General features: G+C 53.3%; 1 protein-coding gene across 14 annotated transcripts in view; it reads left to right on the forward strand.

The window, feature by feature from the left end:
• LOC101834130 (DAB2 interacting protein) overlaps positions 1–14,532 on the forward strand; it is a 172,840-nt gene that overhangs the window by 125,789 nt on the left and 32,519 nt on the right. Inside the window, exon 1 of one of the 14 annotated variants that reach the window (XM_013122024.3) lies at positions 7,092–7,599. The exons of 11 other annotated variants lie outside the window; for them this stretch is intronic. In XM_013122024.3, the coding sequence (XP_012977478.1) occupies positions 7,433–7,599 (167 nt within the window). In that variant the 5' untranslated portion in view covers positions 7,092–7,432. Of the gene's footprint in view, positions 1–7,091; positions 7,600–12,692; positions 12,844–14,532 lie in introns of those variants that run through there. 2 more of the 14 variants (XM_005082120.4, XM_040735690.1) reach the window with 2 other exon arrangements.

A 14,532-nucleotide genomic window follows, 5' to 3' on the forward strand; every position in this document is an offset into this window, starting at 1 on the left:
CGCAAAGCCTAAGTGTTGTGTCCCTTAGCCACCGCAGCCCTCAAAGCCTGTGATTCAAATATGTATGAGTTCCTATCTGCTGTTATGAAGTAAATGTTTGTTAATGAAATTAATAGTGTAAGCAAGACTTAAGGAGGGTGGGCAGCAGGGGAAAGGGTTATTTAAACATACTTCAGACAGCGCTGGCTCTAGCTGCTGAGCAGACATTTGCATATGTAATGACTGCTAATTATAGGTGGCCTCAGCGCTAACACGTTTGCCTGGTTGTGCTCCTTCATTGCAGTCACCCACTCGGAGTTCTCTGGCGTGCTTCTCTCTAAAGATAACACAACAGGAATAATAATACCTATCGGTTTTTGATCCCTTGCTATGTGCCAGATGTCCTACCAGGCACTTGGCATGCATCATCGCATGTACTCTGAAGCACTCCGGTCCCCTTGACTGAGGTGGAGGGAGCCTTGGTGACTTCCCTGGGTTCAGTCCAGTCAAGAGCCCAGAGGGTGGTGCTCCGTCCCGGTAGGTTCCCTCTGCTCAGAGTACTCCTGGGGACAGTCGGTAATGTGTTCATCTCTAAGCCTTTCTCTTTCTTGGCCCTCTCGGAACCCCCATTTTGCTAAAAGGAACCTGAAATTGGCCCCAGGAGGGAAGTAGGCCCCATATCTTCTAAAAGTAAAACCAAGTCGGGCAGACCCCTCCTTCTTGCAGTCTGGTGGTAGAACGAGGGATGAGGGTCAGACCCTCAGTAGCCAAAGAAAAAGAAGGCAGTAGGCACGCACGCGGGGGTGGAGGGGGTTGTAGGACACCATCACACAGTGAATTAACTTGCATGTGTTGTCATTAAACTCGAGTTTGGCCTCGGTGGCGCATGGCCAGCTGTAGCCCACAGACAGGCTGGATTTCCCACGACAGGGTAGAGTGGTGTTCCAGTTTCCTGGCTTCTCCCTCATTGGTTACTAGCAAGCTCTTACATAGCCCTAGACATTCTCCGGAGTCCAGAGTTCTGGGTTTTCTTGGAATAACAGTCAACAGCTTTGGGCCGGCGTGGCTGTTCACTGAGGCTGTCCTGCTGCACGCGTTTCCAGGTCTGCTCTAGTACCACCAGAAAGTGTGGGGCTGTAGAACCCATCCTAGAGCTAAGGAGACCACGGGCCACCCCACAAAGCTGCTGGTGAAGCCGAAACCCACCCTTGTTGTCCAGCCATGTGGTTCTCACTTCACCCCGATGCTTCCCACTAGTATTCAACCCCTCTGGCCACCAAGGAAAGCAAGAAGCCTTTCCCTGGCCTGATGACTCAGAAATAACCACCAGTGGGCCCAGGGGCCATTTTTGATTCTCCCTTCCCTTTCCCATTCCTCCAAAACCACTGGGGACATGGAAAACCTATTCATTTAAACTCCATCATTTTCTTGAAGACAGAATGGAGCTGAATTGGGTCAATGGCTCTATTTGCTGTGCTCAGCTGTTTCCGCTGAGACACCCTCACTATTGGGTCTGCTGCTGGCTCTATGCCACCAGGCTCACCAGTTAGAATGCCGTATCTTTGGCCATCCTCAGCGAGCCTGGCCCTGGCAGAAAACAGTGGTGTGTGACATCATCACTGAGCTAGTGTCATTCAGGCTTCCAAAGCGTTTGTGCAGGTGGGGAAACTAAGGCTTAGTACTTGCTGGAGTGCAAACCTCAGATTCGGACGCAAAGTCCCTATAAGTTCTGTGGATTGGAGAAATAATGCCCCACTCTGCACTTGTAAACAGAACATCCATCATTCAAGGCACCTCCCTCATAGGGCTGGGCTGCCCTGTTGTAGACAGGATGTGACATGTCAGTGACCAGCTCCAGGCTAATTGGATAGCAGTGAGAGGTGCCCTGTGTGCCAGGCACAGAGTTTGGAGAGACTCGTAGGACTCAGAACGGGGTGACCTGGGCCACTCGTCTCTCCATGTAACCATTCCCGTTCCTGACCCCCAGAACTGCAGGGCTCCATTTTGTTTCAGAACGCACACTGGGCAGCAGCCTCTTCTGGCCCCTAGACTGTCATGTGTGCTTTCATTGGACACGTTTGGTGTGCCTTCCCTTTCCACTAAGCTGCCAGCTTCTTAAGGTCAAGGACAGGTGTCTTGCCCATGCTTGGGACCCTGACTAGTTAGCCTGGGCAGTCTGTCTGTCTAATGGGACCATGCTGTCATCTGTAAACTGGATGCGGGGATCCTTCTCTGACGTTTGTCCTGGTGAAGTGGTCAGTGGCAGCTCACAGCAGCGCTGTTCAGGATGCCTGTGGAACAGACCCAAAGAACCCTGGGAGTAAGGCAGGGCCCAGGCTATATTTCCATCTCCTCAAGAGGAGTGTCTGAGGACAGGGCCTTGGGGAGTTCTTGGAGGGACCGTGGCTGCCACCTTGCTGTAGACCGGCTGTCAGGCTGTATGCAGCAGGAAGGAGAGCAGTGGCTTGTGGGCTTGGCCTCAGCTCTGACTGACCAGTGCTAGCTGGGGCGTGCACTGACTTCCATGTACCTGGGCTGTGATGGCAGGTTGATTGACTTCTTACGGCAGCCATGGGACCTGAGAAAGTGGTGGGATCCCCCCGTCACCCCATGGCATTGTTACTGGTGGTCCCAGGGTTGGGGATAAGGGCACAACGTAAGGGGTTTGAATTTCAAGAAGCATGTTTGAACTTTGACTTGTAGCCTAATGTAGATATAAGGTGATGGTTGGGCCCCACGGTAGTAGAGTTAAGGGCAGGGACTTGGGGGCTGGGTAACAGGTGAGTTGGGGGTACAAATGTGGCACTAGCTAGAGTCTAGTGAATGGCTCTGTCTCTGGAAAGTTCTAAAGGATGGGAGCAGTGCTAGCACAGTTCTAGGGATAGGCTGTGGTCACCCTGTCCCTTGCCTCCCGATAACATCCAATCCTTGGCATGCCATGAATTGCTGCCTAGCCCTTGGCAGTGTGACAGCTAAGGAAGGGAAATGCTGACCATGTCTCGTTGCTTGTTCAAGTGAATTTACTCTGTGTTTTCAGAGGAGGTGTCACATGGGTGGGAATTTACTCCCACGAAATGCTTTAATGGAAACATTACATTTGGGGAGCCAACATGTGTTAACATCTCAGTAGGGGAAAAGGTTCCAGGTTTCTCTGCCAGCCGCAATGATCACCACAAGGCCCCGCTTGGGGGCCTGGCAGATGAGGGTGATTCATCCAGGCTGGTGGAGGGCAGAGGTGGTCGGGGCTGGGAGCTTGCTGGGCTTCTCTGGGGGAGATGGGGCTACTGAGCAGGTGGGGGAGGTAGGGAATACAGGACTGTGGACTGACAGCTTTCCGTAAGCACCCACGCAGTTCCCAGCAAGGGGGAGTCCAGAGGCACAAGCAGCAGGCCCTGGAGTAGTGAGTGTTGGGGAGTCCAGAGCTCCAGCTCCCACCAGCAGCTATGTGTGGGTTAGGGGAGCATTCCTACCCCTCTGCTTCAGCCTTGTTTTTAGGCAGATGTTGTGTGGGCACCCGTGCTTAGAGCCCTTGGAGGCTTAGGGAGATAATGTGTGTAAGATACCTCGCTTCGGCTTGGCACAGAGCAGGTGCCAGGAGACATTTGTTTTTGTTGGTGCTGATAAAGTCATACATGGCATGGATATGCTCACATAAATTAACAGCTGGGGTGTGCTGGAGCTGCTTCCTGGAGTTGGCCCCCAGTCTGACATCAAGCTCACATCCTGCCATCAGCCGAATATAGATAGCAAGGGTCTTAAGAGGCCCTTGTCCTTGAAAAGCCACACGTGGCTGATTGCTCTGCAGTGGTCCGTCACTGGTGCAGCCCTGAATGACCTGCAGACTCATTCTGAGGTAGTCCCTGGGCTATCACAGCTCCTCCTGGGGCCGGGGGAGGGTGTCTGTCATTGGAGAGCAGCCTGTGGAAAGGAGAGAGGAATGTATAGCTGTGGTAATTACTTTTGCTGTTGCATGGCAGGAACAGAGGGAGGGGTATGTTGCTGGTAGTTTCTATGAGTTCAGTTCTTGGACATTGGCTCCTTGACGCTTGACAAGATGAGTTTAGGGGTAGAGTCTGGAGGTCCCAGAGGGCAAGTGCGCCGCAGGCACGCCTGGTTGCCGGGGCTGGTTTCCTCACCCTCAGTGGCCTACCCACAGGTGTGCCTCACCAGTCACCTTAGTGATTCGGAGTCTAGTCATGTTGACAGTGAAGACAGCCAGGAATGTGCAGGCAAGGCCTCCAAGTGTCTTCACAGTCACTGGGTTCACTCTCCTGTCACACCCAAAAGGGGACGCTCTTTCAGGGAGGGTTGCAAGAGTCCTACAGAGAGCCTTACCTGGGGTAATGGCAGCTGCAGACAGAAAGAAAATGGAAAATGCCGGAGAGACAGAGACAGAGACAGAGACAGAGACAGGGAGAGGGAGAGGGAAAGAGAGAGAGAGAGAGAGAGAGAGGGAGGGAGGGAGGGAGGGAGGGAGGGAGGGAGGGAGGGAGGGAGGGAGGGAGGGATGGCCTCGAAGATCTTGAAGTAGCATGCAGGCCCATGGGGGAAGAGGGTGGGGAAGACTTGACAACCAGACCAGACAGGGGTGTAGCCTGGAGGATGGGAAAGGTCTTGAGGTTGCTTGCATTGGCTATGAAGCAGGAGTGTGCTGGGGTAGATGTGGCCTATTCAGGAGGGCTCACCCTCAGGCCTGTTAGTTTGAAGGCTGTGTGCACCCTGGCTGGGGTGTGTGTGGAAGATACGCCATCTCCAAGGCCAGACAGCTGGTGAGTGTAGGAACCCAACTTTCGATACAGTCTAGCCTCTGCTTTTGTAATCTGCGGCCGCTGTCACACAGCAGAAAGCCACTCCATGGCCTTGTTTGCTACAAGATAGTAAGAATAGGTACAAGCTGAGCATGGTGGCACACATTTATGATTTCTACAGTAACCCAGTGTTTGGGAGGCTGAGGCAGGAGGATTAGATTTGAGGCTGGCTTGGGCTACAGATCAATGTCTTCTCTCAGAAAGAATGAGAATGTGGGGCCACTGGCAGGGAATGACTTCCTGCCTGGAGGAAATCGAGGAGGGCTTCCTGTTGGAAGGAGCATTTGAATGAGGCCCATCTGCCTTCAGATGTAGTTGTGTCATTTGTGCAAGTGACTGTTTCTGTGGCTCTGACTTAGTGTGGGAAGTGGCTGTCTTGCCTTTTATTGCATGCACAATCATGAAACCGGGTGCCAGCATCTGGTGCTTAGAGGACGGCCTTTCTTGCTCACTTCCGGTTGGTTTGGCCACTGTGGAACCAGGGAGCCTTTGCTGGTCTCATATTCTCTGTAAATATGTTGTCACCTCTTCCTGCTAGGAAATGTTACTAAGACTTGGAAACTGGGAGGGTAAGCCTGGCCTCCAAAGGAAGACTATAGCTGGCTAGGAGCCTGCCAGCTATATACCCTGAGGGACAGGCAGTTAGGTATGTGGCCAGATGGGGTGGTGTTGGCCCACGATGCCCAGAACACAGCCAGGTCCAGAACTGGGGCCTAGCAAGATGGAGTAAGCTGGGTACACTAAGGTTAGAGCCACCTGGGTCCAGTAGTTCAGCCCCTTCACCAGCCCCTTGCTCGCCCCTGCAGAGCTCTGCACACTGGAAGTGCTGGACACAGTCTAGGGCAGACTCCAACTGCCACTGATGGACTGGGACCTGCAGTGACTCCAGGGGGCGTGGCCCTGGGCAAGGGCCTTCCCTCTGTCTATATTTCCTTTGGGGACTTGAAGCCCTTGGAGATGTGAGTTGTATAGAGGAGCTAGAGGAAGCTCTGGACCAGCCCTTCAGCCTGGTGGCTCTAAGTGAAGGGTGCGAGAAGCTTAGTAAGTGGAGCCTGGTGCTGTGGCTGGCCTTTGTGGTGTGGGGAAGGTGGACCAAGCAAAGATGTCTGGTTGACCAGGGTAGCTTCCCAGAGGTACAGTGTTACAGTAGTGCGTTGCAGGGAGGCTGTGTATGGTGTGGCCTGAGGATTCAGCTCCAAATGGTGCAGCTGGGCTCCTAGACATCTGGGCCCCGCTCACAGCTCACAGGCTTGCCTACCTTGTTGCTTTTTAACTGAGCTCCTTGCCCTGTTGGCCCAGCTGCTTTCTGCAGTAGAGAAACCATCCCAAAGTGAGAAGACAGCTGGAGGACATCTTCTGCTTGTGCCCACCCGGCAGGAACTGAGCATCCTTCGGTACTTCTGTCCCAGTGACTGTGGTCTGCAAACCCCGGCCCTTCTCTGGACCACTCTCCTTGTGTTGCTTTTTTAAATGACTGATTGACATGGTAGTGCTGCTAAGAGGGAGGGGTGTTTGCCTGGCTTTTCTTCTGACTGCCCGTGTGAGCTATGTTGATCCCCCAAGTGTCTCCCGCTCACCTCCCTCCTGCAGTGTGTGCCCCGCTGAACCCACAGTATGCTTTAGAGCTCAGCCACAGTTGGAGGGTGCTGTTAGCATTGGGGAGCCTGGAGGGAGGTTGCAAGGGCATGTGGGGACCACGCCCCAGTTCTCATCCCCACTGCTTCATCTCTCCCTCCTTAAGCCAGTTGCAACTAGGCCTGGGAAGAGAAGGGCAGGGCCCATTCCAGGCCTGGGAGAATGGGAGGCGGAGCCAGGAAAGAGTGCCCGGGAGCAATGCAGCCTGATGGACTGCTGGGGTGGGGAAGAGGGCAGAGAGGTACAGGGAGTCCCTCAAATCTCTGATGCTCCAGCTCCTCCTCAATCTAGCTCTGGCTGGCCTGCCTCAGACCAGCTGGGGAAATAGCATCCACACATTGCAATTGCCTATCAAGTTCCTACTTTTTGGCAGACTCTGCTCAAGGTGTTCTGGGCTTATTGGGCTGGACTGGTAAGGTTCTTGAGGGAGGGGGAGATTAGAGCAAAAAAGCAGGATGACCTCAGATCCCTGCTATGAAGAAAATGAAGCTGGGTGATAATGGGTGTGGGGGTGGAGGATGGGAAGGGCCCTCCCAAGACTGATCTTTTGATCTGAGACCAGAATTCACCCAGCTGGGGCTGCTGGGCATTGGCTAGCACAAAGGCCCAGGGGCGGGGCTCCAGAGGGCAGAGCCAGCACTCCATGGGAGGTGCTTGGGAGGACAGAGGCTCCTGGCTTCCTGGAGTTGCTCCTGCTAGTCCTGCACCCGCCAGAGGCCCTGGGAGAGATTGCTGCCGCTGGCTAGGAGAAGCTGTTTACTTTCAAGAACCCTTCGGACTTCTTGGACCTGGAAGCCTCTGGTTACCTGTCTGGGAGACAGTAATTTTCCTCTTGTTCTCTGGGGAACCTGGAAATCTCTAGGTGTTGTCACCTCTGTGTGTTTAAGACATTTGGGGAGTTTCAGCGTGGAGGAAATGAACTCAGTGTGTGCTCTGTGGTAAGGGGGAGCCCTTTGGGTTCACCTCTTAGATGTCCACCCTGGCCACCTGGGTCTGCACAACCTGTGGGAATGGGCCTCTGTGGCCTTGGACTCCTCAGTGACAACCTTGGCAAGATCCTCGGCCGGTCTGGAGGTGCCACTCTCTGGAGGCCCAGCCATCCTCGGAAGCCTCATCTGGCTCCTGGGCCTCAGGTGCTCAGGTCAGCCGAGGGACCTGCCCTCCTGCTGTTGCCAAGGTTTGTGCCTGGATGTGCAGGGAAGGGGGAGGACTCAGCTTCCTGTTCCTTGTCTTGTGCATTCAGCCAGCGTGGGGGCTTGGGCAGGGCTGGAGGCTGAGGGGCTTGTTCTCCCTGGAGCTGTGTTAGTAGGAGGACACTGTAGTGGTGAACTGAGGCCTAAGGCGTATGCCCACTGTTCTCAGCAGAGAGGGGGAGGGTAGGGTGGGACTGCTGGGTAGATCGCTGCCGTGCCATAGGAGCCAAGCCCTGTCCTTGGGGACAAGGAGCAGGAAACCAGCAGGTGAAGCTGGGTGCCTGCAAGTTGGGTGTCCAAGCCCTGGCTTTTGATCCTGGCCCAGAGAGGCTGTAGTTTAGGAAGGTGACCCCTGAAAAAGGGGCTTTAACTGACCTCTTCTTGGGCTCTTGCCAAAGCTGCCTGCTGCCCCAGCCCCTATGATTCTCCCTGCCACTGCCTCGGTGACAGATGTAATGGAATCTGCCTTTGCAGTTACAACTGCAGGAGAGAACGAAGCCTTTCTTCTGGAATGTGTGTTGATCTAGACACTAAGGGCCACTCTCTCCTTCCTGTTTGAGCAGAGAACAGAACCCGAAGATCAAAGGGTTAAAGGTTGGCTTTCTCTGGGACTCTGGCGTGCATCACCCTTCTGTTGTCCCCAGTCAAATGGAACGTCTACCTGTGTATCTGGCAGTCCCCAAGGACAGAGCCACCAGGGTCCTGTGTCCTGAAGCCCCTCCTTGTCACCTAAGGGCAGCAGCGGGCTCTGGATTTCTTGTCTTTCTGCGTTTGGTTCCTTGGCTACTCTGGTCCTTGATTTTCATGTGCTGGTTCATAAATAGAGTTTACATCGTGTCAAATACTCTCTTAGGATAGATGCAACAGCCACACACAGCTTCCCTATGGTAAGACACAGTAAAAAGTGAGCGACAGCTGCCTGCAAGTCCAGCACTGTGTCCCAGTGTCTAAAACAGGGCCCGGCACGTAGTTTGCACCTAGTAAATATTTGTTGGCCGAATGAGCGGGATGCTCTCAAGGAAACAAGCCAGGCGCTTTGCTGAGGAGTGACAGAGTAGGGCAGGACCTGCGTGCAGGAAGGAGTCTGGAAAGGAAGATGAGTTCCAAGAGAGGACAGGAACCATCTATTTTGATAGTGGGGTAGAGAAAGAACTCTGATTGCAGGTGCAGCATCCCCAAGGCAGATGTGGGCCCAAGAACCTCAGGGCATTGCTGGATAAGCTCAGCACAGGCAGACACTAGTAAAAAGTAAAGGGTTTTAGAACAGACTTCAATCCCTCCCACTTGGAGAGTAGTTCAGAGTGTACCTGGTACTACAGCAGTTATCCAAGAATCATTGGGAGATTTTATGCTTTTGTTTTTAGTTCAACTTTATTGAACATGTGTGAGTGTTTGCCCTTGTGTCTACACCATGCTGGTGCCCACTGAGGTCAGAGGGCGTCAGATCCCTTAGAATTGGAGTTACAGATGGTTGTGAGCCATGTGGGTGCTGGGGTTCTCTACAAGAGCAACAAATGCTCTGAACCACCAGGCGGTCTCTCTAGCACCCATTGGAAGGTGTTAAGAGTTTCCTTAACTTCTAGTGGAGTGGGGACATCCAGTACAGGGAGGCTGCTGGCCCTGTGGGGGAAGGGGCCGTTTAGGCCTGAGGTTCTCGGGGCATGGAGAGGGGTGGGGACACGCCCCCCACTTGAGGTGAGATCTGGAGCTCCTAGGAAGTGGCACAGAATTGCAGTTGTGAGTTCACCAGAGCATTTAAAGCTGGGGGCGGGTGGATGACATCACCACAGGGGAGTGGGGAGCATTTTGATCCAAAACCAGAGCCCTGTGGAGCCTGGAGGAAAGTTAAGACAGAGACCTGTGAGGAATGAGAGTGCCTGGTATGAATAAGGGCCTGAGTCTCAGGTGCTGTTGGTGGTGGCGACCCAAAGGCCTCTGGTGACCAGAAACCCTGTGTGTCCAACAGAAGCAGGAAGCAGGAAGCAGGAGAGAAGCTGTCTCGAGGCTCCCCAGCTTGCTCCAGGTGACCTAGCCCTCCTCAGGGCTCTGACAGCCCCAATGCCAGCAGCCTTCTGGTTCCTCCCCTCATTGCTGCCCTGGGTGTTTTACTTTCTCAGACTTCTGGTGACTCTGCTGTCCCTGCTCCTCACCCCGTTCTGTACCCCCATACTTTTCCCTGGTTCCTAAGCCCCACATCGGAACCCGCTGGGTCTGTGGCCTTTCTGGGGGTCTTACTCAGAATGGACATAGACTTTTTTACAATAGAAATTTCCAGGCAAATTTTGAGGTCTTAACAGACTTTGGTCACTGGCCACTTTCCCTGTGCCCCAACTTAGAATGTGTTTTGATTTGTTGTGCAGGGTTAGGGACAACTTGCAGCCTACTGGACAGCAGAACCCTGGTGGGTTCACAGTGCCTGTTGAGTGAATGATTGAAGTGTTTGAGTCTTTGGGGGTCCCATTTGTTCAATTAAATACCTTTTCTGCATTTGGCTAACCGTTGTTTTTACCTGTGCTGTCTTCAGGGAAGGGGGATATATTACTAATGTTTTACACAAGGAAACGGAAGCTGTGGAGTGAAGGGCTTGCAGTTGCTAAGAAACATGGCTGGAATTGTAGCTGGGGCATGCACCCCCCCCCAGTCAAGCAGTGGGTCTCCTGCTGCATCTCAGGGTCAGCCAGGGACTGCGCCTGGACTGGAGGCATTCCTGCTGCCCCACACAAATCAGATGTATCCGGCTTCAAGGCTTCAAGCTTGACGGATCTTTGGGTGTTTGTATTGTGGGGACCCCTGGCTATTGGGGAGGCTCTATGGCAGCGGCTGTAGGTGATTTGTGTTTCTGTATACAAGCTAGTTGGGCTCAGAAGCTGGGGAGACACTTGGAAAGTGGGGTGGGCGGTCTGAGACCCAAAGGTCAGGTGTGAGACAGGCTCTACCCACCACTGGAGATGAAGCCTTAGGCTGCCTCCCAACAAGACCCTCAGGGTTAGGGTCCCTTCCTTTTTGCCCTCTGCCTGCTCACTGGGCCTCAGCTGAGGCCTGACACCAAGGCAGGCTGTGTGCTGCTTGGAAGGGTTTGGCTAGCTCTTGTTCTTTCTCAGACTTCATTGTCTCCAGGGAAAGGCAGACATCTCAGTCATTCTGCTAGGGATCTCTGAAATTCTTTCCCAGAGGAAAAATGGCTTGTCCACATCATTCTTCAGCCATGCTAGAGACTGGCCTCTGCGAAGTGCTCACTAAAGCCAGGTTTGTTCTGAATCCTGGGAAGTGAATGCTGTTTTGAAACAGCCCATTTTACAAAGGGGGAAACTGAGGGAGGTGCGGAAATATGGTGGCAAGTGGTATGGCTCATATTTGAGTGCAGATGGCTGTGGATCCTCAGACTGACTTGATCCGCAGGCTCTGTAGAAACAGTGAGGTATTAAATCCTCAGGGCTTAGCCCCTGCAGTGTTGGGCCTGCGGTTTCCTCCTGGTCGGGGTGAGCCATACAGCACCACTTAAACTTAGCCACTCTGGGTCACAATAGCTCACCCTTCTTGGCAGCCTTCTCAGATCAGGTCCCAGGGTCCAGGCAGTCAAGTAACTGTCCCTCCCTCTTCCCTTGTCCAAGTTTGGGGGAGGTAGGGGGAGAGTCTCATTCTGTGGCTCTTAGCCCCTCTGTCTCTGTAGACAGACTCAGTGTTCTAAGTCTTGGGCTAAGAAAGACATTGGGTCTCACCTGTTGTCTCTGTCCACACCACCAGTGTGGAGAACCGAGGATGGAGGCCATCCTCTCGCCTTTCATGGCTCTCTCCTTCTGGCATTTGTCTCCTTTTGGCTCTTGTCATAATATATGATCGAGGAAGTAGCAGAAAAAAACCTCACAGGGCTTTGGGGCTCAGCTTTAAGCCTGATGGCCGGACACTTTGGACTAATGATTTAGTACCGCCCTGTCTCAGTAAGAAAGGTACTGAAGGGGTGGATCTTGTGAGACCTGAGCTTGGAATCGGAGAAAGCTGATCTTCAGGAGGGAGCGGTGGTGGGGGGCAGGGGCCCTCTGCTTACCCTGACCTGTGGGTTGAATCCTGGAGAAATCCTCTTAACCTCGGTGTTCATCTGGAAGATGGGATGATGGCACCACGTGCCTGGGGCATTGTGGGAGTAAGACAGTGCCGGGAGAGCTGAGCCTGTGTCTGGTAAATAGTGATTTTTCAGAGTTGGCAGTGTTCTCTGCTGTTTATAGTTTGTACACAAGAATTAGTCTCACTGCTTTCATTTCGGATGCTTTGGGACCTCCAAGTGAAGTTTAGATTTAACTCTTAAGATTTTTGCCTGAAGTCTCCCTTAGACGCCTAAGGCTGCTAATCTGATCATGACTCATGGGTTATTTCACTTTTCCTGCTTCCTGTAAGGGGATCTGTACCTTTAAGTTTCTGTAGTCCTGATTGCAACACTGGCCCTTTAAGAGAACATTACAGAGAGAGTTGGAACATGAATTGTGTTTAACTTGCCATGCTTGGTCCCAGTGGATAGGACTGAAGTGCTGTGTTTAGAAACAGAGCAGAGGGCTGGTCTGAGTAAGACTGGTGGGGACTAGCCAGGGGCTAGGTACCTAGCCTGTCCTGTCCTGTCCTCAACTTAGTAAACCGTGTAGCTGTGTTAAAAGCATGCTGAGTAGCCTTAGTAGAGGTTGGGCAGAGGGGAGCCATTGAGCCTCCAGGGCCCAGGGAGGCCTGGATGGGCCAGGCCTGCTACCCATACTAGATGGAGTGATTGTCACAGATGCCCAGCCTGAGAGGGATTCAGTTTCCTGATGGTGGCTCTACCCACTACTGGTCCAGAACTTGGAAGCAGTAGCGACGGTCGTCCTCAAGTGGGAAACCGAGCAGGGGTGCTGCTGCTGTTTCTAGTTTCCAAGTGAGGGGACCTGGTGGCGCTGCAAGCCCCGGCACTGTAAACAGGGACAGGCTAGGAGCTGCTGGGAGCAGTCTGGTCTCTGAGGAGCCTGGCCTTTGCTCTGGTTGTCCAGCTGGGCTGGGTGGAGCTGCACTTTCTCAGACTTGGGCCTTACCACGTCCTTCCAGTGGCCTCGCTGTCACCCACCTCCCTCTGCCTTGGCTCCTGGGCTGTGCTGGTCCTGCATGTGTTGGCCTCATCTGGAGAGCTCGTCAGAAACCAGATGGTGTTGATGCGAAGGTCTTCACCAGGAGCCTTCTTGTCTGGTGTAACTCGCATTACCGCACCACGGGTAGGTGAGACTGTGCCTGCAAGATGCCCCTCCTGCCGTGTTCCAGACAGGGTCATCTGGTGACAAGGCAGGGATATGCGGTTCTTAGCACACACAGCTCTATACCTACTTGAAGTTGGTACATTTCACCACACAGTTTCTGTAGGTTTGGTGAAAACCTGAGGTGTCCACAAACTGGCAGAGAAGAGTGTGGAGTTGGGACCATATGCCCACTCCTCCCTCCCCACCCTGCTGCCCGTGACCTGTAACACTGGGCAGAGCTAGTTTTCAGTGTGTGCTGGGGAGGCCTGTGGAGATGGTGAGGTTTTGCTTTAGTTTTTGTTTTACTTACAGAAGCATCTTGCTGTGTAGCCTATAGCCTAGGCTGGCCTGAAACTTAATTTTCCCGCCTCAGTCTCCCGGGTGCTGGGATTACAGGTGTGTGCTGCTGTGCTGGGCAAGTGACCACTGAGCCAGGCTCAGCCAGCAAACGAGCCTGCCTGTCAGGAGTGGCTCACCTTGAGCAAAGGTGGGTTGCCCCATATGGTGGCTACTGGAAGGGTTGAGCAGGTCCAGCAGCAGCTTGGTAGGTACCTACCTACTTGAAGTGCATTGGCCTGAACTGCTGGGATGCCTTGGAGTAGATGGCAGATGACAGACCATGCTCATGTATCCCAGAGCCAGCTAGTGTGGGCTGTGTGAGAAGATGGGCTGTGAGGGCCAGCCCTAAGCCTCCGTGTCCTTAACTGAAGTGCAGAGAAACCAAAGGGCATGTGAGGCCAGTGCCCTGTGGGTGGCTTAGCTACAGATGGCTCTGTGGGGACTTGGGAGCACCCCTGCTTCTTTCTGATATCCCCTCCTCCCCCAGGTTCTAGTCTTGCTTGTAGGATAGGAGGTTGGCTTGCTAGTAGCTGCCCTCTTGCTACCTATGAGTGCTTCTGGCTGCCTCCTGCTGCAGCTTGAGACACAGTAGCTCTGTTGCCCACTGGGGCCTGCAGGCTTGAGGGTTGTGTAAGGGAGGCACTCAACTATTAATAATCCCTGCACGGAACAGGTGGGTACCAGTGAGTGTAGCCCCAGGATAGTCCATATGACAGGTGACTGCTGGCTCTTTGTGTCTACTGCTTCTGTCTCCTGGGGACACTAACATGGACCTTCTGTGGCCACAAAGCCTTCCATCCCAGTGGTGGCTGGAGTCTCAGTGTGCATGCTCATTTCAGATGTGTCCTCCTTGCTAGGAGTCTTTGGGATCTCTGCCCAAAATGACCTGTCCTTTTTAGCCTGCATCTGGGTGGAGAGCAGAGCCGTGGAGGTTGTTTGGGATCATTTGGGAGAGGAGCTTTTTAGGAGCCTTGCTGTAGGAACAGGAAGGAAGGATCCTAAACCAAGTGAGAACAGCATCTTGGAAATGCCATTGGGTCAGGAGAAGCCAGGAGTATCAGAAAAGTGCTGGAGAAGGGGCCAGAGTAAGGCAGGCATAGGGGTTACCTGAGCTGACCACAGGGGCCGTAGACCAAGAGCACACTGTTGGGTCTCTTCTTCTACAACAGTAGGGCCCAAATACTAGAACTCTGGGCTTATTATTGACTCAGGTCACAGAGTTGGCTTGTGGGTTTTTGTTGTTGAACTTTCTATGTAGTGGGGACTGACCTTGGGCTCCTCCTCCAAAGTTCCAGGATTACATGTGCCACCATGCCCAACTCTGATTTG

This window comes from Mesocricetus auratus, unplaced genomic scaffold (genome assembly GCF_017639785.1).
Source record: "Mesocricetus auratus isolate SY011 unplaced genomic scaffold, BCM_Maur_2.0 Super-Scaffold_100047, whole genome shotgun sequence".
Classification (NCBI taxonomy): domain Eukaryota; kingdom Metazoa; phylum Chordata; class Mammalia; order Rodentia; family Cricetidae; genus Mesocricetus; species Mesocricetus auratus.